The sequence below is a fragment of the Nicotiana sylvestris genome, chromosome 5, assembly GCF_000393655.2.
Source record: "Nicotiana sylvestris chromosome 5, ASM39365v2, whole genome shotgun sequence".
NCBI lineage: Eukaryota > Viridiplantae > Streptophyta > Magnoliopsida > Solanales > Solanaceae > Nicotiana > Nicotiana sylvestris.
Genome location: NC_091061.1, coordinates 3,844,289 through 3,868,711, shown reverse-complemented (window position 1 = coordinate 3,868,711; position 24,423 = coordinate 3,844,289). Strand labels below are relative to the sequence as shown.

The 24,423-nt window shown below is 35.3% G+C and overlaps 1 protein-coding gene across 1 annotated transcript; it reads left to right on the top strand.

Annotated features, from left to right (window-relative positions):
* The first annotated feature begins 12,482 nt into the window (after positions 1-12,482).
* LOC138868227 (uncharacterized) lies at positions 12,483-15,801 on the top strand. Its single transcript, XM_070145756.1, has 9 exons — positions 12,483-12,562; positions 12,663-13,518; positions 13,671-13,797; positions 14,070-14,077; positions 14,160-14,285; positions 14,366-14,819; positions 14,915-14,974; positions 15,441-15,647; positions 15,755-15,801. Exons 1-9 carry the CDS (start codon positions 12,483-12,485, stop codon positions 15,799-15,801), a joined length of 1,965 nt encoding a protein of 654 aa, XP_070001857.1.
* The last annotated feature ends 8,622 nt before the right edge of the window (positions 15,802-24,423 follow it).

Below are 24,423 nucleotides of genomic sequence, written 5' to 3'. Positions count from 1 at the left end.
GTGTGTAAAGTAGGGTTAACGCGTAATTTATGCCAAAATATTTGTAGTTTTCCAAATATATCCTTGGACGACCCAAGCTCCTCAAACTGTCTTGCTTATTAATAAGGGCAACAGTATGGATCCACACCCAAAACACACAGAAAAAAAAATTCCAAAACTGAGAGAAATGTGCTGCAACTCCTATGGCTTAATTCCGGTCTCTTCACCACCACGCCCCTCTATCTCCCCCTCCTCCCTACACCCCCGTATATATTTCCCAAACTACCCCTCAAATTCCCAAGTTTTGGGAACCAAATTTGGTTCCTTAAAAGCAAAATTGAAGCTTAACGACGTCGTTTCGTATGCTGAGATTGATAATAAGAGCTTTTACGATCTGCTTGGTATATCGGAAACGGGGACTTTATTGGAAATTAAACAAGCGTACAAGCAATTAGCACGAAAGTACAACCCGGATGTTTCACCTCCGGATCGGGTCGAGGAGTATACCCAGAGATTTATTCGGGTTCAGGAAGCTTATGAGATGTTATCGGATCCTAGAATGAGGGATATGTATGATAAAGATATGGCTAAAGGACTTCACTTTGCGTTCTCTGCTCGTAGGCGTTACCAAAGCGATAAGTTAGTTTACGTAAATCCAATAACTTTTGTTCTGTATTTTGTATAAGAATATTTAGCTCGCAACTTAGTTAGTTGGTTTGGTTATTATTGTACGTTAGTTGGTGTGGTTATTACTGTACATTAGGAACACTTAGTGGGCGTTTGGACATAAGAATGGTAAAATACCAAAAAAAGTGAATTTTTTTTGTGAATTGGTATTTGAAAATTAGAGTTGTGTTTGGACACGAATATAATTTTTGGCTGTTTTTGAATTTTTGTGAGCGATTTGAATGAAAATTTTGAAAAATAACTTTTTGGAAATTTTCAAATTTGTGGAAAATTACAAAATTCATGTTCCAAGGAAAAAATTTGAAATTTTATGGCCAAACACTCATTTCGAAAAAAAGTGATTTTAAAAAAAAATGATAAAATTCTTATGTCCAAACGGAGGATTTGCAGTCGTACACTATTTTTATGCAACCTTTTAACCTATACCTACTTTTAAAAAATATTGATTTCCTAACCAACTAACAAAAAATCCGTAATAATATGACAATTATACCCCTTCCAAAACATATAAGAGTCTGTCTCTCCTCCGTATTCCCAGATTCAAATTCCAGATCTCCTCCGTATCTCCTCCATCAGTCTGTCTCTCCTGAGAACGCGTCTCGCATTCAAATTCAAATACATTGTAAGTATTCAAATACATTGTAAGAATTCATACTAGTATTTGAATTAAGCAGGAGGGATGAAGTTTTCCTCTTACACTGGCTTAATTAAAAAATCATATTGCACCAAAAAAACTTCGGCCTAGGTGCTGAACTGTTTTAGTTATTACTTAAAAACTTAAGCAGGGGGGCTGAAGTTTTCCTGCTACATTGGCTAAATTTAAAAATCATATTGCACCAAAAAAACTTCGGCCTAGGTGCTGAAGTTTTTTAGTTATTACTTAAAAATTTAAGCAGGAGGGCTGAAGTTTTCCTGCTACATTGGCTAAATTTAAAAATCATATTGCACCAAAAAAACTTCGGCCTAGGTGCTGAAGTTTTTTAGTTATTACTTAAAAATTTAAGCAGGAGGGCTGAAGTTTTCCTCCTACACTGGCCAAATTAAAAAATCATATTGCACCAAAAAAACTTCGGCTTAGGTGCTGAAGTTTTCCTCCTACACTGGCTAAATTTAAAAATCATATTGCACCAAAAAAACTTCGGCCTAGGTGCTGAAGATTTTTTCCCCTGCATTGATGAATCACCATCATAAAAAATCTTCAGCTAATATGCTGAAGTTATTAAGCTTATCTCTAAAAACTTTAGCACTTATAAGTTGAAGTTTTCTTTGCAGGATTCATTAATTATGTCATACATCTTTTTTCAAAAAAAACTTCAGCAGAAGATGCCTAAGTGATTTAGTTTATTTGTAAAAATTTCAGCACAAACAACCTAAAAAAATTTTCTGTTCACTTTCCTAATACTTGCCACTAAACATGAATCTGCATGATGAGTTCGATTTGCATTGTTATAACTTTCAATGGGAGTTGGACTCCTGATTTCAAATACTTGGATCATGATACAAAACTTGTTCTACTTAATAAGGACATATCATTCAACACTTTCCTGAAGAAAATTAGTGAAGATACAAATATTGATTCAATCAGATATGCATTAAAAGTATGGTTTGATATCAAACTAAATACAAGCAAAGGAATGCTTGTAACTTCAGATGAAGAAATCAGTACGTGTATACATTTGCTTACAACTGATTCAGCCTACAAGAATTGCCATTTCGTCATCGAAAAAATACAACCTTCAGAATCAGCAGCATTCAACCAATCTCTTGCATATGCGATAGATTCAGAACCTTTTGCTGACTATCAACATGAAGTACGAGTGTCAATAATGGAAGTAGATAACGGGCAACAACCTTCTAACATTACAGCTGCTTCAGCATACATAGTGCTGCAACAATTACCCCCTCCTCCAATAAATTCATACCAGTTTGTCGATGATCAAGAAGAAGAAGGACAACTAATAATGCAAATTGACAACCAACACACAATCCAACAAAGCTTTTTTTCACCTTCTGCAATGATAAACAACAATGAAGATGAAGTAAACATGGAGCTTATACCGATAACATCACATAAAATTGAAGAAATTGCTGAAAGTTCTTGTGCTTCTCAGAAATCAAGAAAAAGAGTGAGGAGAAAGGTGAAAGAATCTCCACCATGTAAAATACTTAGGCACGATGCATTGCCTGAGGAAGTAAGAGTTGGATCAATCTTTGAGAACAAACAAAACATGACTAAATTTTTCCGCAGTTTGGAGATAAATCAAAAAGTTGAATTCACTGTTGTTAGATCATGTTCCATGAGATACGAGCTGAAATGCATCGTGGACAAATGTGGTTGGAATGTACGTGCTACCAGAATAAAAAATTCCACAATGTTCAGGGTGATAAAATATCATAACATCCATGAATGCTCGGTTGATGCAAGAAAATCAGATCAGAAGCATGCTACATCAAATTTTATAAGTGAACAAATTATAGAACATGTTCGAGACAAAAAGATAGAGGTTACACCAACCTTTGTAGAAAATGAAATGAAAAAGAAATTTGGAATTGACATTGGTTATCACAAGGCATGGCGTGCTATTCAAAAAGCTGTTGTTTGCATAAGGGGAACACCTGAAGAGAACTACCAGATTCTTCCTTCATACCTACACATGATGGTGGCCAAAAACCCAAGAGCATACACAAGCATATAAAGAGGTGCAGAATAGGTAAGCAAAACAATACTAACCATCAACCTGAAGTTTCAAATGTTACTATTTGAAAAACTTCACACCTTATGATTTGTTTTTTTGTGTTTCAATGTACATATTTGCTTACTTGTTCTTCGCTCCTGCGACATCAGTAGCTGGTTGGTCCTACTCGTTATTGCAGTAGATGCAACGTTTTTAAATTCAAAATATCGTGGTATTCTATTTGTTGTTGTATCAAAGGATGCAAACAATCAAATCTTTCCTCTATGTTTTGGTGTAGCAGATTCAGAAAACAATGAGGCATACATTTGGTTCTTCGGGGAAATGAGAAAAGCAACTCAAGTCCGTCGTGAACCGATTTTCTTGTCAGATAGAAACCAATCGATCGCAAATGGTATTAGAAAACTTTTTCTTGAAGCTCACCATGGTATCTACCTCTATCACTTTGAGAAAAATTTAAAGCAAAGACATGCAAAGGCCAGGGTAATAAATCTTTTTTAAAGTGTTGCAAGGTCATACAAACGTGAAGATTTTAATCAGTTAATGTCCCAACTCAAAAGTATTGACAAGAAAACATACAATTACATAATGGAAGAGCCTCCCGAGAGATGGGCTCGATCGTGGCTCCCACGGCGACGTTATGATATGCTAACAACAAATATGATAGAATCAATGAATTCCGTTTTACTAAAAGGGAGAGAAATGCCTATTTTAAGAATGTTAGATTTCATCCAAGAAAAGCTGGGAGAGTGGTTTTATGAACGGAGAAAAAAGACAAATGAAACTTTTCACACAGTATCAATATGGGCAGAAGAAGAGATGAATAAGAAGACGGACTTGGCTTGCAAAATATTTGTGATTATATTTATTAACTTCAGCTTTTTATATCTGTTGTAGTGATTTACTGCTTACATTTAAAAAATTTCATACTTTTTCTTTTTGAAGCAAAAATACACTAATATAATTTGTCTTAATTTTTTATTCCTTGTTAGGTGTTCAACCTTGACTCAATGTTGTTTAGAATAAATAGTGAAGGAATTGAATTCATTGTGGACTTAAAGAAGAGAACTTGTGACTGTCTGGAATTCCAACTTGATGAATTGCCCTGTCCACATGCAATTGCTGCTATTAATAAGAGATATTTGCAGAAATCTAATTACTACTCAAATTAGTATTCAAGGGAAACATGGTTGAAAACATATGAAGGATATGTGAATACCGTGGGAGATCAAAAATCATGGAAAATACCACAAAATGTACAATCTGAGATCACAAAACCTCCCGATGTAGAGATTTTACAAGGAAGAAGACAAAAGAAGAGGCATATATCTGCGACTGAATCATCAGTACCATTCAAGTCTACCAAATGAAGTCGATGTAAACAAATTGGGCATAACAAAACAACTTGCTTGTCTTCTCCAGCACCTCATCCATATTCCAAGAAACACACTGAAAAATACTCCAAGCTTCAATAATCCTTGGTCTGAATTTAGACTTTCTTTATTGTATGACATAATTCAAATGTGATTTTTTTCATAGGAATAAAAAAAATAAGCTCTTGGACAATTTTATATATTGCTAAAGTACAAATCACTAATTTTTGTTGCGCAGACTTACAAGTTTTGTTGCATTTTAAAAAAGTACGCAATGACTTCTGCGAGAAAAAACTTCAGGTTACAGTATGTGAAATATATATCCTTAAACAAACACACATACACACACACATATGCGTACAACACACAAAAAGAAACGCATGTACAAACAAAAGTTGTAGCATCTCTAAGCAACTAAGAAGTATAAAGCAAATACCAACAAATAACAAGGATAATGCAATAGAAAGCTAAGAACAAAGAGGGTGACAATTACATTGATATAAAAAGAGGTCAGAACAACACACATTTACAAACAAAACTTCAGCTCTCCGGGCTGAAGTTATACAAAATTAACCTAAAAACTTCAGCTCTATGGGCTGAAGTAAACAAAAAGCATAGCATTGAAAACATAAAAAAAGATTACAAACACTAAAAATCATCACCATCATTGTCGTCATCATCACAGTACTCCTCAATTTCTCTAAATATCTCATCATCATCACTATCGGTGATAACTATAGGGTAGTCGGGCAAAAGACCACTGAATCCAAGAAGATCAATCTTTAACTTGTTGAATTGATCACGCAGCTGACTTTGTTCGACGATTACTCTGTCCATAAGAGAAAGAAGAGTATTCAAGTTGTTTTGCAGCTTGGAATAGTAGTTCCAACTGGGAAACTGAAAAATATCAAACTGCTGCACAATCTTGTCGAACGAGGTTGAATAACATCCACAACTACATTCCATGTTAAGCCTGTTCTGGAATGATTGATTGGCAAAAAACTGTGGTCTGATTCTCTCCTAATCAGCCTTTATTTGATCCCACAAAAGCATAAGCTTAGATATCGGTTTGTTATTGTACCACTCACACTTCAAACTCTCCCACTTCTGCATAATTTCATCTATATTAGGCTTCCCACTTCCACTTGCACTAGACATTTTTTCTTTAACAAAAGCTGAAAGACTAAGGATGAATACAAATTTAAAGAAATATGATAGAACTCTATGAATGACTATGAAATTTTCAAGTGAAGAGATTGTTAATATATACAAAGAGTTCACCTAATCAATTTAATATTTATAAATGTAAAAGTAACTTTTCAGCAGTTTTTACTATTTTACGTTCAGAGAAATTGAATGAAACAAGATAAGTAGGTGGTAAAAACAAGTATGTTGTAAATGCAAAAAGAAATGTAACTTCAGCCCTAGTAAACCCCACAGTTTTTCTATAGTAAAAAAATAACTTCAGCCTGAAAAATAACTTTTCGGATCATTTACTATATGATCAAACAAATTTAAATGAAAGATGAAGTAGTTGACAAAAGACAAAAGGTAGATAGTAAATGCAAAAAAGATAAGTATCAACTTACAAAAAATACCAAAACATGTTAAAGTTTTTGTCCTAAAGCTTTTTCGAAAAACTTCGGCCCAATGTGCTGAAGTTGTTTAGTATATTTCCAAAAACTTCAGCACCTGTTAAGCTGAAGTTTTTCTATTGGATTCAATAGTTTTTGTCTTAAGCTTTTCTGGAAAAATTTCGACCCAATGTGCTGAAGTTTTTTAGTATATTTCCAAAAACTTCAGCACTTGATCAGCCTAAGTTTTTCTGTTGGATTGAATAGTTTTTGTCCTAAAGCTGTTTCAAAAAACTTTGGCCCAATGTGCTGAAGTTTTTTAGTATATTTCCAAAAACTTCAGCACCTGATAAGCAGAAGTTTTGTGTTGGATTTAATAGTTTTTGTCTTAAAGCTTTTTGAAGAAACTTCGACCGAATGTCCTGAAGTTTTTTACCATAGGTGGTGAAGTTTTTGTGTCGGATTCAATAATTTTCTTATGACTTTTAAACAAAACTTTAGCTCAAAAAGCAGAAGTCGTGCTTAAGTTTTTTCAAACAAAAAATGTACTTAAAATTCATGATAAAAGACACAAACATATTTGTATGACAAAAAAGTGAACTAAAAAAATAATTAATGTATATTCAAAAAATCCAAATTATGTACAACTAATCCTCTAATCAAAAAATTCACACAGAGTTTCTTCAAAATCTCCATAATCATGTCCTTTTCGTTCTGCTGGAGTTTCATAGCTGCTATCTTTTTTCCACTTTCCATGAGCCCAAAGATTGGCAGTCAATTCTCTCCTGAATGCCAATGTTTGACTTTGATCGAAATTGAAGTCATCTTCTCTCTTCAACCGGATATCAATAAACTTAAGAGCAAATATACCACAATCAACACCGCAAAAAACACATGAAAAAGAAATTAAAGAATAGTTAACACAGGGGAAAAAAATAATAAACATAAGATGCATGGTAAAACATATGTGAAATACGTACTTGGTAGTCTGTTTCGGTGTGTTCATCCACTTAATTTGAAAATTTTCCACAGGACTGTCCCCATAAAATTTATTATGTTCCCCAAAATTCAAGCATTTGAGACAGTGTGGAATCAACCGGGCATAAATTTTGACATGTTCAAGTTGCACGCTCGTATGTTGCATCGCCCATGGAATCATACACATATATAAATTTGTCTTCAAAGTCCAGAATTCCAAAAAAGTAGTGCGTAGATATCTGGCCCTCCCTTGACTTAAGTCGAAATGGAAAGAATACTTTTTTGGCAGATGCCCATGAGATACCACAGGAAAGGTCGAGGCCTTTTACGTAGTTGGCCACCTTTTCATTCGTTGATTCTTCCTCATACCAAGAAAAGTCCGTAAGTGGCTTAATAACCGCTTCTTCTTCTTCTTTTTTCAATCTGTTCTTCGGATATTTTCTTTCTCTTTGATTTGCTCTTAAGAACCGCCATTCTCTTTTGCTTCCTTTTCTCAATTATCTTCAACTTTTCTTCTGAAGGATGAATACTATCCAAGATAGTCATATACTGATCGAAAAGTAAATATGTTACTGCACATCTTGATATAACGTGGAAGGTGATAGCAATATTTTTTGTGCAAGTAATATACGCCCACATCAATATGCTGCAAATGGACAACGACAAATGATAACATGTGAAATTACCACTTTGAAGTTTAGAAAAAACACACTACACAACTACAAACAACATGACAAAAACTTAAGCATATTCAATTTTAGCAAATAAGCTAAAAAACTTCAGCAGTTTAATATGAATAAAGCTATACTACAAAAAATAAGTTGAACTTTTGGGAAATACAGTTGAAAACCAATTCAAAAAACAAACTTAATAACTTATTTCATCCGCAAAATCAGAGTCAGGATCCATAAGCTCGGTAAAGAATGATTTTTGAATATCAAGTCCAGCTAATCTGAATGGATTGGAATCATATTCACTGGCATCCATCTCCAACCACTCTTTAAATCTTTGCACCAATCCACTGTCTTGATTAGCATAATGGAAAGGACACCTTCTTCTATTCTTTCCTAATATCTAATCTTGCCCCCTTTGCCTTTTCTTATAAACTATATAAGGAGATCTCAACCAAATACTCTCCATACACATCCTTTTCCCCTTTTTATATTGTTTTCCTTTTGCTTGCTCTTTCTGCTGTTCCGTCACAACTAACTGTTGTTGTTCAGCAGCAGGGGGGAAACTACAGCCATCGTGGCAGATGCTTAACCAATTCTCTGTTGTTCACGACGTTCTTCTGTCTCTTCACGAACAACAACAGCAACAGAATTACCTTCTGAATCAGCCCTTTGTGTACTACCAAGTGAAAATGAACATAAATTGAAGTTGGGGATATCACTAGTGTCACACATAGGAGAACTAGAAATCTTCCTTCTTTTAGGTTTTGGAAGCAGTTCCGATGCATCAGATGAGATCTGCAAAAGCAAGGAAAATATAAACATAAATAAAACTGATAGAGAACACACATTAGGCAATAAAACAACCAGTAATCCAATTGTAGAAAATAATTACCTGGTCTAAGTGTTGCGACACAGATGGTTTTTGCATTCCAACAGCTCATGTATCTTCATGCAAAAAAATAAAAAAAAATAATACTGACTAAATTTTATAAAATAATACCAACACACTTCACACCTGTCTGTGAGTCAACAGGTGTGAATATATGTATTTCTCCTTTTTCATATTGCTGCAGAATCTCAACCAATTCTTTTCGAGCTGCCTCCAGTCTTTCTGAAAAATCATTCAAAAACATAAAAAAGAAAATAAAATATGTAAAATTTCAAAATGTAAAAAATATACTTCGATCAAATATCATAAATTCATGATCTATAGAATACCTTTACGTTTGTCTTCCGTTGTGGTTTCCCCAGGCTGCATGCCTTTCTCAATATCAGCATTTCCAGCATCATTCAATTGTGAACCAATGTCGACGACCATTGCAGTATTCTCTGGAAGGTTTTTCTCAACTCTACCTTCATTCAATTGAGCATCATCAAAGAGTTTTTGAGTTGTGGCAATTGAACCACGACTAGTTTCAACTTCCACTGCATATTCATAAAAGAGAGGGAATAGATCAACTAGTTTTTCTATATATAAAACAAAGAAAAAATTTACACATGTAGTGAAAATTTCACTACAGGATATTATAAAAAACAGTTAAAACTTCAACTCTAAGAAGACTGAAGTTAGCCAGTCACAAACAAAAACTTCGACAGTTACAAAAAAAACTTCAGCTCTAGAGCTGAAGTTCAACAGTTACAAAAAAACATCATCTCTAGAGTTGATGTTCGACAGTTATAAAAAAAAACGTCAGCTCTAGAGTTGAAGTTCGACAGTTATAAAAAAGAACTTCAGCTCTATAGCTGAAAGTTCACCAGTTACAAACCAAAACATTCACCAAAAAACATGTTGTAGTTTTTAAAAAAACACAAACACATGAAAACAAAACTTCAGCTCCTATCAAGGTATAATTGAAATATTATAAACTTCACACTTTGTACCTATAGTAACAACTTCCTGTGTATCACCACATAGAAGTTCATTGCAAATCTCTATTACTCCTGCATAACGATCGTCTTTCAGATTTAAAGTACCAACAGGTGCTTGATTTCCAATATCACTTTCCAAAGCACAACTCAGTGCATGTTTTTCAGTGCCTACAACTTGATCATCTGCACCTTTCTCTCCACCTTTACTCTGTCTACAGACATTGGATTGTTCCTCTCCACCTTATTGTTGAACATGTTCAACGCCTTCAACAACCGCTTCATTATGTGTAGCATTATCATTTGCGACTTTACGCAGTGCATCATAAGCAGTATGTTTTTCAGTCTCAACAACTTGATTATGTGCACCTTGCTTGCTTCCAATATTCTCAGTTGATAAATGTGCTTCATCATTTACATCTCTGCTCAATCTATCTGCACTGGAACTGTGCTCTTCAACTTGTTCTTGAACATGTTGATCGCCTTCAAAAGCCGATGGATCTTTGTAACAGTCGTTCCTCCTGTCATATTCTCGATGCTTACTCAAATCAAAAATGCCATCGTCCATTCCATTTGATTTGTTGACAATCATAAACAACTGTTCAAACTTCTCATCGAAATATTCCTAGAAAAAAATTACTAACAATGATTAATCTGAAATAAAATCAGCACAAATAAAAAGACTTCTCTATAAATTAGCTTACCTTCACTTTTACAAAAATCGCATCCACAATAGCAGTTCGCTCCTCCTTTTTAAACTTATCAAAAACTTCATTCATGATCGTGCTTCTTTCTTTTTCTGTATGCCTTTGAACCTTCGTCGTTAACCTCTACAATAAATACACAACAAAAATTCAGATATAGAAGAAAACTTCAGCTCAAAAAACATGTTGCACTTTTACAAAAACAAACCCAAAAAACTTCATATCAAAACTTACAGAGCATATTGTATCAAGTAATTCATCGTCATCAAAGTCAGATGTAGACGAGGTAGAACGACTCTTGGTACGAGATGCTTCGCCAATAAAAGGAGTTCGATTCGGTTCTTTTGGTTGATTTCGACTACGTGGTGATTCACCAATGTCATGAGTTTGATTCGCTTCTTTTGATCGACTCTTTGTAGGTGGTGATTTACCAGTGACAGGAGTTCGATTCAATTCTTTTGATCGACTCAGAGTACGTGGTGATTTACCAGTTGAAGGAACTGCATTAACTACATTTGAACGAATCCGGCTGCACGGTAATTTCCCAATTAAAGGCATTGAATTCAATTCCTCTTCTATAGGAATTATATCCAATACCCTAAAGTCGCGATATCTCTGTTTAATACAAAAAAGTATATTATGAGGAGAAAAAAACTAATACATCAACATATTAACACAAATACAAAAAAAAAAGTAACTTACTTCATGAATTTTGAACATATAATAAAGTTCAGGATATTTAGGCTCTCCCACACATACATAACGTAACATCCTGAGGCATATCAAGGTACTGATCCTCTGCTACATACTTCTCCTGAACATCTGGGAAGCGCTCATAGAACCAAATACATAACGGATATGGAAATCCAGTAAGTTTATACTCAGTTGCATGATGTTTGTTTTGCTTGTCCAATGCATGTTTCAGTGAATAAATGAGCTTCTCATAAGCCACATTACCCCAAGGATATTCAGCACAAAGCTTCTCGTCTTCAACGATAGATGCATACTCCTCAATCACACATGACTCAGTATTTTTCCTAAACAGAAAAGACTCTACAATAAGAATTTCCATAAGCTTAACTGCATCATCATCACTATCGCATACGTGTGCATGATTCACAGCATTCTTTGGAATTACATTGCGAGTCATAAAACTTCGAATATCCTTCAAACTCACACCCTTGGACTTACCAAAATAGCGCTTCAGAATAGTGCTCTCTCGATTAAATGTTTTTTCAATATTATGTGCTGTGATCCGCAAACCACACATAATGTGAAAGTCTTCAAGGGTGAAGGAAACATTATGCCCAAAAATCTTGAAACTAATGGAGTTTCGATCATTCGTGAATATTTGAGAAAGACACAGACAATGAACCAACTTCATGCTGCATTTGAAATTCTCCATAGCAATAATGTATTTAAATGCACCATTATTAAGCTTATCCCTTTGTGCAGGAGTCAAGAAATTTGCAGTTAAACTCTTCAAATCATGGTTCCCCTTCCAGTAACCCTTAGAGTTAAACCATTCTGTAAACTCAAAATATTTTTGTCCTGGTCCTGTAGGTGGAGGCTCAGGGACATAAGGACCTGGTGCTACTACATGTAGTCTAGGTTTTTAGGTGCTTTACCTTCTTTAGCTACTTTAGGATCTTTAGGTGCTTTAGGAGTCATCTGTCCAGAAAAGTAAAAGATACAAATAATAACATCAGGACATTATCAAAAAGATCATTTAAAACTTCAACACCTAAGAAGGCTTAAGTTCGATAAGTATAAAACAAAAACTTCAGCTCTAGAGCTGAAGTTCGACAGTTACAAAAAAAACTTCAGCTCTAGAGCTGAAGTTCGACAGGTATAAAATAAAAACTTCAGCTCTCACCAGTAACAAACACAAAAACTTCATCTCCTAAAGCTGGACTTCACCAGTTACAAACACAAAAAACTTCAGCTCTTAAAGATGAAGTTCGACAGGTATAAAACAAAAACTTCAACTCTAGGTGTTGAAGTTCTAAATGATCTTTTTGATAATGTTCTGATGTAATTATTTGTATCTTTTACTTTTTTGGACAGATGGATCCTAAAGCACCTAAAGATCCTAAAGTTGCTAAAGAAGGCAAAGCTCCTAAAAAAAACCTAGACTACCTGTAGTAGCACCAGGTCTCTATGTCCCTGAGACTCCACCTACAGGACCAGGACAAAAATATTTTGAGTTTACAGAATGGTTTAACTCTAAGGGTTACTGGAAGGGGAACCATGATTTGAAAAGTTTAATTGCAAATTTCTTGACTCCTGCACAAAGGGATAAGCTTAATAATAGTGCATCTAGATACATTATTGTTATGGATAATTTTAAATGCAACATGAAGTTGGTTCATTGTTTGTGTCTTTCTCGAATATTCATGAATGATCGAGACTCCATTAGTTTCAAGATTTTTGGGCATGATGTTTCCTTCACCCTTGAAGACTTTCACATTATGTGTGGTTTGCGGATCATAGCACATAATATTGAAAAACCATTTAATCGAGAGAGCACTATTCTGAAGCGCTATTTTGGTAAGTCCAAGGGTGTGAGTTTGACGGATATTCGAAGTTTTATGACTCGCAATGTAGTTCCAAAGAATGATGTGAATCATGCACATGTATGCGATAGTGATGATGATGCAGTTAAGCCTATGGAAATTCTTATTGTAGAGTCTATTTTGTTTAGGAAAAATATTGAGTCATGTGTGATTAAGGAGTATGCATCTATCGTTAAAGACGAGAAGCTTTGTGCTGAATATCCTTGGGGTAATGTGGCTTATGAGAAGCTCATTTATTCACTGAAACATGCATTGGACAAGCAGAACAAACATCATGCAACTGAGTATAAACTTACTGGATTTCCATATCCGTTATGTGTTTGGTTCTATGAGCGCTTCCCAGATGTTCAGGAGAAGTATGTAGCAGAGGATGAGTACTTTGATATGCCTCAGGTCCCTAGGATGTTACGTTATGTATGCGTGGGAGAGCCTAAATATCCCGAACTTTATTATATGTTCAAAACTCATGAAGTAAGTTACTTTTTTTTTTTTATTTTTGTATTTGTGTTAATATGTTGATGTATTAGTTTTTTTCTCCTCATAATATACTTTTTTGTATTAAACAGAGATATCGCGACTTTAGGGTATTGGATATAATTCCTACAGAAGAGGAATTGAATTCAATGCCTTTAATTGGGAAATTACCGTGCAGCCGGATTCGTTTAAATGTAGTTAATGCAGTTCCTTCAACTGGTAAATCACCACGTACTCTGAGTTGATCAAAAGAATTGAATCGAACTCCTGTCACTGGTAAATCACCACCTATAAAGAGCCGATCAAAAGAAGCGAATCAAACTCATGACATTGGTGAATCACCACGTAGTCGGAATCAACCAAAAAAACCGAATCAAACTCCTTTTATTGGCGAAGCATCTCGTACCAAGAGTTGTTCTACCTCGTCTACATCTCACTTTGATGACGATGAATTACTTGATACAATATGCTCTGTAAGTTTTGATCTGAAGTTTTTTGGGTTTGTTTTTGTAAAAGTACAACATGTTTTTTGAGCTGAAGTTTTCTTCTATATCTGAATTTTTGTTGTGTATTTATTGTAGAGGTTAACGATGGAGGTTCAAAGGCATGCAGAAAAAGAAAGAAGCACGATCGTGAATGAAGTTTTTGATAAGTTTAAAAAGGAGGAGCGAACTGCTATTGTGGATGCGGTTTTTGTAAAAGTGAAGGTAAACTAATTTATAGAGAAGTCTTTTTATTTGTGCTGATTTTATTTCACATTAATCATTGTTAGTAATTTTTTTTCTAGGAATATTTTGATGAGAAGTTTGAACAGTTGTTTATGATTGTGAACAAATCAAATGGAATGGACGATGGCATTTTTTATTTGAGTAAGCATCGAGAATATGACAGGAGGAACGACTGTTACAAAGATCCATCGACTTTTGAAGGCAATCAATATGTTCAAAAACAAGTTGAAGAGCACAGTTCCAGTGCAGATAGATTGAGCAGAGATGTAAATGATGAAGCACATTTATCAACTGAGAATATTGGAAGCAAGCAAGGTGCACATAATCAAGTTGTTGAGACTGAAGAACATACTGCTCATGATGCACTGCGTAAAGTCGCAGATGATAATGCTACACATAATGAAGCGGTTGTTGAAGGCGTTAAACATGTTCAACAACAAAGTGGAGAGGAACAATCCAATGTCTGTAGACTGAGTAAAGGTGGAGAGAAAGGTGTAGATGATCAAGTTGTTGGCACTGAAAACATGCACCGAGTTGTGCTTTGGAAAGTGATATTGGAAATCAAGCACCTGTTGGTACTTTAAATCTGAAAGACGATCGTTATGCAGGAGTAATAGTGATTTGCAATGAACTTCTAGGTGGTGATACACATGAAGTTGTTACTACAGGTACAAAGTGTGAAGTTTATAATATATCAATTATACTTTAGATAGGAGCTGAAGTTTTGTTTTCATGTGTTTGTGTTTTTTGTAAAAACTACAGCATATTTTTTGGTGAATGTTTTGGTTTGTAACTGGTGAACTTTCAGCTATAGAGCTGAAGTTCTTTTTTTATAACTGTCGAACCTCAGCTCTAGAGCTGACGTTTTTTTTATAACTGTCAAACTTCAGCTCTAGAGATGAAGTTTTTTTTTGTAACTATCGAACTTCAGCTCTAGAGCTGTAGTTGTTTTTTTTTGTAACTGTCGAAGTTTTTGTTTGTGACTGGCTAACTTCAGTCTTCTTAGAGTTGAAGTTTTAACTTTTTTTTATATAATATCCTGTAGTGAAATTTTCACTACAGGTATAAATTTTTTCTATGTTTTATATATAGAAACACTAGTTGATCTATTCCCCCTCTTTTATGAATATGCAGTGGAAGTTGAAACTAGTCGTGGTTCAATTGCCACAACTCAAAAACTCTCTGATGATGCTCAATTGAATGAAGGTAGAGTTGAGAAAAACCTTCCAGAGAATACTGCAATGGTCGTCGACGTTGGTTCTCAATTGAATGATGCTGGAAATACTGATATTGAGAAAGGCATGCAGCCTGGGGAAACCACAGCGGAAGACAAACGTAAAGGTATTCTATAGATCATGAATTTATGATATTTGATCGAAGTATATTTTTTACATTTTGAAATTTTACATATTTTATTTTCTTTTTTATGTTTTTGAATGATTTTTCAGAAAGACCGGAGGCAGCTCGAAAAGAATTGGGTGAGATTCTGCAGTAATATGAAAAAGGAGAAATACATATATTCACACCTATTGACTCACAGACAGGTGTGAAATGTGTTGGTATTATTTTATAAAATTTAGTCAGTATTATTTTTTTTTTGCATGAAGATACATGATCTTTTGGAATGCAAACACCATCTGTGTCGCAACACTTAGACCAGGTAATTATTTTCTGCAATTAGATTACTGGTAGTTTTATTGTCTAATGTGTGTTCTCTATCAGTTTTATTTATGTTTATTTTCCTTGCTTTTGCAGATCTCATCTGATGCATCGGAATTGCTTCCAAAACCTAAAAGAAGGAAGATTTCTAGTTCTCTTATGTGTGACACCAATTATATCCCCAACTTCAATTTATGTTCATTTTCACTTGGTAGTACACAAGGGGCTGATTCAGAAGGTAATTCTGCTGATGTTGCTGTTCGTGAAGAGACAGAAGAACGTCGTGAACAGCAGGGAATTGGTCAAGCATCTGCCACGATGGCTGTAGTTTCCCCTGCTGCTGAACAACAGTAGTTAGTTGTGAAGGAACAGCAGGAAGAGCAAGCAAAAGGAAAAAAATATAAAAAAGGGAAAAGGATGCGTATGGAGAGTATTTGGTTGAGATCTCCTTATGTAGTTTATAAAGAAAAACAAAGGGGGAAGGTTGGATAGTAGGACAGAATAGAAGAAGGTGTCCTTTCCATTATGCTAATCAAGACAGTGGATTGATGCAAAGATTTAAAGAGTGGTTGGAGATGGATGCCAGTGAATATGATTCCAATCCATTCAGATTAGCTGGACTTGATATTCAAAAATCATTCTTTACCGAGCTTATGGATCCTGACTCTAATTTTGCGGATGAAGTAAGTTATTAAGTTTGTTTTTTGAATTGGTTTTCAACTGTATTTCCCAAAAGTTCAGCTTATTTTTTGTAGTATAGCTTTATTCATAGTAAACTGCTTAAGTTTTTTAGCTTATTTGCTAAAACTGAATATGCTTAAGTTTTTGTCATGCTGTTTGTAGTTGTGTAATGTGTTTTTTCTAAACTTCATAGTGGTAATTTCACATGTTATCATTGTCACACCTCCTTTTTCCGCCCCGCGAGGGGAGAAGGAGTTTTTTCCAATTAAAGGACAATCGAAAAGGGATTTGTTTATTTATTTCAGAGTCGCCACTTGGGAGATTTAGGGTGTCCCAAGTCACCAATTTAATCCCGAGTCGAGGAAAAGAATGACTCCATATTACAGTCCGCGAACCAGAAATCCGGATAAGGAATTCTGTTAACCCGGGAGAAGGTGTTAGGTATTCCCGAGTTTCGTGGTTCTAGCACGGTCGCTCAACTGTCATATTTGGCTTGTTTATCTGATTTTATACAATTAGGCGCTCATGTGCAAGTTTTAACTCTTTACCGCTTTTATTATTATATTTTTTAAAATAATGTGAACATCGTTTAAAAACATGTCTTTGGATTGCGTCACATGAAATGCACCCGCAATCCGGAACACATTTTTTATTCAATGTTTTGGGATTTGGATTTGGGTCGCATGAAATGCACACCCGAGTTTAAGAAGGTAAGATTATTAAAATGCGCGCCTAAAGCGATTAGTGTATTTATTATTTTGGATAAGGCCGTGGAGTTTGCTAAGCGGCCGATCCCGAATTTTAAGTAATTAACGCATGCATTTGTGAAGGCCCCGCAATCTGTGTGTTTTATTTGGCGAGGCTCGTCTCATTTATTTTAAATGGACAAATTCTAAAGCGACTACATTTGTTCTATTAAAATTAGTCTCTAAAATAAAGAAAGAAAATCCTAATTAATTACGAGTTTTTATTTTATTTATTTAAGAAAGCATGACATACTAATTGCTAGATTAATACAAATATTGATGAAAAGGAATTTTACTCAAAAAATCGAAATTATAAATAAAATAAAAATTCAACAACTAATATTCAAAAGAATCAAATATAGCTAGATTAAAACTCAGCAATGTTATAAAAAAAACTATTGAGATTAATTATTCACAACCATTTGAAACTAGATTTAACCATAATTACTAAAACTTATTAGAAAGTTTATTAGACTTAAACGTTCTTCTAATCTTGCCTGAATTCAAATAATGCCTTAATGCCCAATTTACGAAATTTAATTTAAATTCATGCCTTAGCTAAATTTAGCTACTTGTTCATGATTAACCTACTGTTGATAATCTTGAAACCTTCATAACTAGTGAATTAACCCATTTTGCCAAACCGATTCATTAAAGACTAACTTATGTTATTTTTTCTTATTCCAATTATTATTCAATAATACATGAAATAGCTTAAATACAATCAATAAAAAGAACAAAGAAAAAAAAACGAAATTAAAACTTCAAAATTTCATTCTTCATATGTATTCATGCCTCCACATTATTAGCTTGCAATAGCTAGTATTACAGTCATGTACCTGATATTGGAAGCAAAAGAAAAGGGAGATCAGCGGAAATTCAGTAGCAATTCAACAACAGCAACCCCAACAACCAGTAACAACCAGCAACGAGAAACTAGTGACAGATTTTAAAATCAAGACAAAAATCCAGAAACACCAACAACAATCAACGGACAGAAGCAAAGGGAATCTTTTCAGATTTTGAAAGACTAGTTAGTGTTTAACCCTTAATTTCTGAATCCGTATATCAGAATATTTGGATTGTATATCAGGTGTATACTATTCTTCTTTTGAATTTCCAGAATGTTTTTATTTTTATTTTCTGAAGTCTTAATATTTTCGGAATTTTTCTCTCTCTTTAATATCGAGCTTTTTTTTTTCTCTCTTCCTCTCTCTTAAAATTTTCCGTCTTCTCTATCTTTCTTCTGTATTTTGTCCCTAAAAATCTGATCAAATCTCTTATTTATTTCCCATCCCAAACCCTTTAATCAATTAATAAAACAACCACTTTCTCCTACCAAACCCACTACTAGTTAAAAAATACAATTATTATTTATTTAAACAAACTTTTCTTGAGCCCCGCAATCCCACTATGTCTTGTTCCCCACTTTTGATTAAACAAGTACATTATTCCCCACCATTATGTCTTGTCCCCCATGCATACATTATTTTAATATTATTAACAAATTATTTAATTTTAATGGACAGAGCACTCAAAATAAACATTTGTTCAGAATTTTAATTCCAAAAATACCCCTCCGACCTTATTGAAATTACCATATTACCCCTGAACGTACTGCAAATTACCAAACTACCCCCATCAGCTATAACCAATTCACCTAATTAATTTCAACCAAAATACAGCAAATATGACCAATTTCTAAACAATTTTCAACAACAAATTCAAACTAAATGATGAACAACAAAGAAACAAATAAAATTATTTTGATTGAACAATATTTTTAACAACAAACAAACCTACTTTCAGATTCAACAACAACAACAACAACAAACAAGTATATTCAGATTTCTAAATTCAATAATTATTTGAACTTAAAATTAAATCCAACAACATTACAACAATGATGAATGATTCAAAAAAAACTAAAAACCAAAACATAACTTCACATTAAATCACTGAATTAAAAACGAACTTCAAACAAAATGAACACGAATTAAATCCATATTAATCAACAAAGACGGATGATTCGAGCGATTAAACTAAATCTAACAATATTAAAATTAAACTAACAATTCCTTTTTTACAAAAATAAATAAAATTAACATGAAATAAACTGAAAAATAATTAATTAAATTTCCATTTGAATCTGAAAATTAAATCAACAAAACACATGAACAAACTAAAAAATTAATACAACGATAAACATGAACAAAACAAAAATCGAACATTTACTGATTTTAGATCTGAGAATATCAAAACAAAAATACGGGCAAAATGAAACTCAAACCTACTAACCGGATCGAAGCGACGACAAAGAAGATAGTTGTTTGGCGTCGTTTGAAGACGACGCAGTGGCAACGACGATGAAGTGAAGCAGCAGCGCAGCATCAACAAGCTGGAGCTTGCGTCGCAGCAGCAGTACGAGCTGCCATGGACGTCGCAGCAGCAGTACGAAGCTGCCATGGACGACGCAGCAGTAGTAGAAGAAGCAGACGACGCAGCAGCAGGGGAAGCCATGGACGATGCAGTAGCAAGGTGACGATGAAGCTCGTCCATGGCTGGACGTAGCAGAAGGAGCAGAAGGAGCAGACGACGCAGCAGCAGGGGAAGCCATGGACGACGCAGCAACAAGGCGACGATGAAGCTCGTCCATGGATGGACGTAGCAGACAGCAGTGGTACTTCGGATGAAGAAGACGCAGTAGCAGCACGAAGAAGAAGAAGACGCAGCAGCAGGACGAAGAAGACGCAGAAACGAGAGGGGAAGTCATGGATGACGCACCAACAAAGTCGTTTGGGACGAAGGCGAAGAAGAAGCAGCAGCCATGAACGGCTGTTGCGTGCACTGTGTGTGTGTGAGTGTTTGCTGTGTGTGTAAGTGTTGCTGTGTGTATGTGTGTTGCTGTGGGTGTGTGTGTGTGTGGAGATGGTGAAAAGGGTAGCCATTGATGGCTTGCTTGGAGCTTGGAGAAGAAGAAGAAAAAGAGAAGTGGGGGCGGGTGGTTTTTTGTTTTTTAGGGTTTTTTGGTTTTTGTTTTGTTTTGTGTAAGATAGGGGGGTGTTGGGTATTTGGGTTATGGACCGGTTCGGGGCGTTTTGGGCTGGGTAAGGGGTAATTTGGTTTGGGCTTGGGGGTTTAAAATTAGAGGAAGGGCCCAATCCGCTTTTCTTCTTCTTGTTTGTTCTCTTTTCTTTTACTTATTAATAAAACTAAAAATGCTAAAATTATAAAAACCAAAAATTATCTTAAAATACTAATTAACCCCCTAATAATAATTATCACCCAAAATTAAACATTAATACAAATAAAATCACACAATATGGACATTAAAATGTTAGAAATGCAAAAGATGCCTATTTTTGTAATTTTCATTCTGGTAAAACAAACTTAATTATTCCTAATTGTAGAATTAAATCCTAAATGCAAATGCGACATATTTTTGTATTTTTTTATTAATTTAAAAAATAAACATGCGCAGACAAAATGCAAATAATTATCCCAAAATACCACAAAAATTCAAAAATTGCACACCAAGGAAAATTGTTTTATTTTGAATTTTTTGGGAGTAATTCTCATATAGGGCAAAGATCACGTGCTTACAGCTGCCCCTCTTTGCCCGAAGACATGAAGTGTTTTCGTGCAAAGATAAAGTGAGCGATTTTTGCCCATCCGAGTACTCCGTATGAAGCATTTTTTGAAAAAGATTTGACCGAACTTTTGATTCAGAGGTTTCCTACATATCCTGGGCTAAACAGGAATCAGGTCAATGTAGTTCGGGAAGTTTTGGTAGCTGGGGCTACCATGGGACTGCAATGTTACTGCTGTTGTATGCTACTTTTACTTGTTTGCTGACCTCCTTATTACACCATGCTTAAAAGAAAAATCAAGAAGTTAGGCTAGACTATGGATTACAAGATCTCATCTATCTTCCATTTGTTCTTGATGCCTTGCTTTCTTGTCGGCTTGCGTCGATTCCGGTGCTTCTTTCTTCCGAGAACTGACGGGGGTGACACCGACCTTTTGCTACTCTGAATACCAATTCTCACCGTCTGGTTCGGTCCGCTAGAGATATGGATTTCTTCATTTAGGCTTTGTTATGCTGGGCATAATTCAATATTCACAGGCCGCTTCTTTCAAGTCCCTTTTGACTCGTGCGCTTGATTTTGCGTTGGGATCTCTTGTTGCAACCTTCCGCTTTCCGGTACTGGGGATTTTTATTGTTTCCCGCTAGGGATTCCTGTTGGATTCTTCTGCTTTTCTGACTTGCAATGTTTTCCTTTATTATATGGGTGGGCTCCCAACTTCAACGAACAACTTTGAAAATAAATTTGCCATTCCTTTCTTCAGGCGGGCTCCTGACTTCATCAACAACTTTGAAAAATAAAACGCCTTTCCTTTCTTCAGGCGGGCTCCTGACCTCAACAACAACTTTGAAAATAAAGCGCCATTCCTTTCTTCAGGCGGGCTCTTGACTTCAACAACAACTTTGAAAATAAAATGTCATTCCTTTCTTTAGGCTGGCGTGATTTCAACAACTTTTTTTTTAAAAAAAACGTCTTTCCTCTCTGCAGGCGGGCTCCTGACTTCAACAAACAACTCTGAAAATAAAATGCCATTCCTTTCTTTAGGCTGGCGAGATTTCAACAACTTTTAAAAATAAAATGACTTTCCTCTCTTCAGGCGGACTCCTAACTTCAGCGACAATTTTGAAAAATAAAACGTCATTCCTCTCTTCAGGCGGGCTCTTGACTTCAACCAAAACTTTGAAAATAAAATGCCATTCCTCTCTTCAGGCGGGCTCCTGACCTCAATAACAACTTTGAAAATAAAATGTCATTCCTTTCTTTAGGCTGGCGAGATTTCAACAATTTTTAAAATAAAACGCCATTATGTTCTTCAGGGGGGCTCCTGACATCAACAACAACTTTGAAAAATAAAACGTCATTCCTCTCTTCAGGCGGGCTCCTGACCTCAATAACAACTTTGAAAATAAAATGTCATTCCTTTCTTTAGGCTGGCGAGATTTCAACAACTTTTAAAAATAAAACGCTTTTCCTCTCTTCAGGCGGGCTCCTGACTTCAACAACTTTGAAAAATAAACGTCTTTCCTCTCTTCAGGCGGGCTCCTGATTTCAACAACAACTTTGAAAAATAAACGCCTTTCCTCTCTTCAGGCGGTCTCCTGTTTTCAACAACTTTGAAAATAAAATGCCATTCCTTTCTTTAGGCTGGCGAGATTTCAACAACTTTTAAAAATAAAACGCCTTTCCTCTCTTCAGGCGGGCTCTTGACTTCAACAACAACTTTGAAAATAAAATGCCATTCCTTTCTTTAGGCTGGCGAGATTTCAATAAATAAAACGTCTTTCCTCTCTTCAGGCGGGCTCCTGACAACAACTTTGAAAATAAAATGCCATTCCTTTCTTTAGGCTGGCGAGATTTCAACAACTTTTTAAAAATAAAACACCTTTCCTCTCTTCAGGCGGGCTCCTGACTTCAACAACAACTTCGAAAATAAAATGCCATTCCTTTCTTTAGGCTGGCGAGATTTCAACAACTTTTTAAAAGTAAAACGTCTTTCCTTTCTTCAGGCGGGCTCCTGACTTCAACAACAACTTTGAAAATAAAATGCCATTCCTTTCTTTAGGCTGGCGAGATTTCAATAAATAAAAATAAAACGCCTTTCCTCTCTTCAGGCGGGCTCCTGATTTCGACAACTTTGAAAATAAAATGTCATTCCTTTCTTTAGGCTGGCGAGATTTCAACAACTTTTAAAAATAAAACGCCTTTCCTCTCTTCAGGCGGGTTCCTGACTTCAACAACTTTGAAAAATAAACGCCTTTCCTCTCTTTAGGTGGGCTCCTGATTTCAACAACAACTTTGAAAAAAAACGTCTTTCCTCTGTTCAGGCGGTCTCCTGATTTCACCAACAACTTTGAAAATAAAATGTCATTCCTTTCTTTAGGCTGGCAAGATTTCAACAATTTTTAAAAATAAAACGCATTTCCTCTCTTCAGGCGGGCTCCTGACTTCAACAACAACTCTAAAAATAAAATGTCATTCCTTTCTTTAGGCTGGCGAGATTTCAATAAATAAAACTCCTTTCCTCTCTTCAGGCGGGCTCCTGACAACAACTTTGAAAATAAAATGCTATTCCTTTATTTAGGCTGGCGAGATTTCAACAACTTTAAAAATAAAATGTCTTTCCTCTCTTCAGGCGGGCTCCTGACTTCAACGACAATTTTGAAAAATAAAACGCCATTCCTCTCTTCAGGCGGGCTCCTGACTTCAACCACAACTTTGAAAATAAAATGTCATTCCTCTCTTCAGGCGGGCTCCTGACCTCAATAACAACTTTGAAAATAAAATGTCATTCCTTTCTTTAGGCTGGCGAGATTTTAACAATTTTTAAAATAAAACGTCATTCTGTTCTTCAGGGGGGCTCCTGACTTCAACAACAACTTTGAAAAATAAAACGCCATTCCTCTCTTCAGGCGGGCTCCTGACCTCAACAACAACTTTGAAAATAAAATGTCATTCCTTTCTTTAGGCTGGCGAGATTTCAACAACTTTTAAAAATAAAACGCTTTTCCTCTCTTCAGGCGGGCTCCTGACTTCAACAACTTTGAAAAATAAACGTCTTTCCTCTCTTCAGGCGGGATCCTGATTTTAACAACAACTTTGAAAAATAAACGTCTTTCCTCTCTTCAGGCGGTCTCCTGATTTCAACAACAACTTTGAAAATAAAATGCCATTCCTTTCTTTAGGCTGGCGAGATTTCAACAACTTTTAAAAATAAAACGCCTTTCCTCTCTTCAGGCGGGCTCCTGACTTCAACAACAACTTTGAAAATAAAATGTCATTCCTTTCTTTAGGCTGGCGAGATTTCAATAAATAAAACGTCTTTCCTCTCTTCAGGCGGGCTCCTGACAACAACTTTGAAAATAAAATGCCATTCATTTCTTTAGGCTGGCGAGATTTCAACAACTTTTAAAAATAAAATGTCTTTCCTCTCTTCAGGCGGGCTCC

Bases quoted from the DNA above. Each gene is read 5' to 3' on its own strand.
- LOC138868227 (XM_070145756.1), top strand. From the start codon at position 12,483: ATGAAGTTCGACAGGTATAAAACAAAAACTTCAACTCTAGGTGTTGAA. The intron at 13,519-13,670 runs GTATGCGTGGGA...TGTATTAAACAG, and splicing joins TCCCTAGGATGTTACGTTAT to AGATATCGCGACTTTAGGGT. The intron at 15,648-15,754 runs GTATTCTATAGA...ATGATTTTTCAG, and splicing joins AGCGGAAGACAAACGTAAAG to AAAGACCGGAGGCAGCTCGA.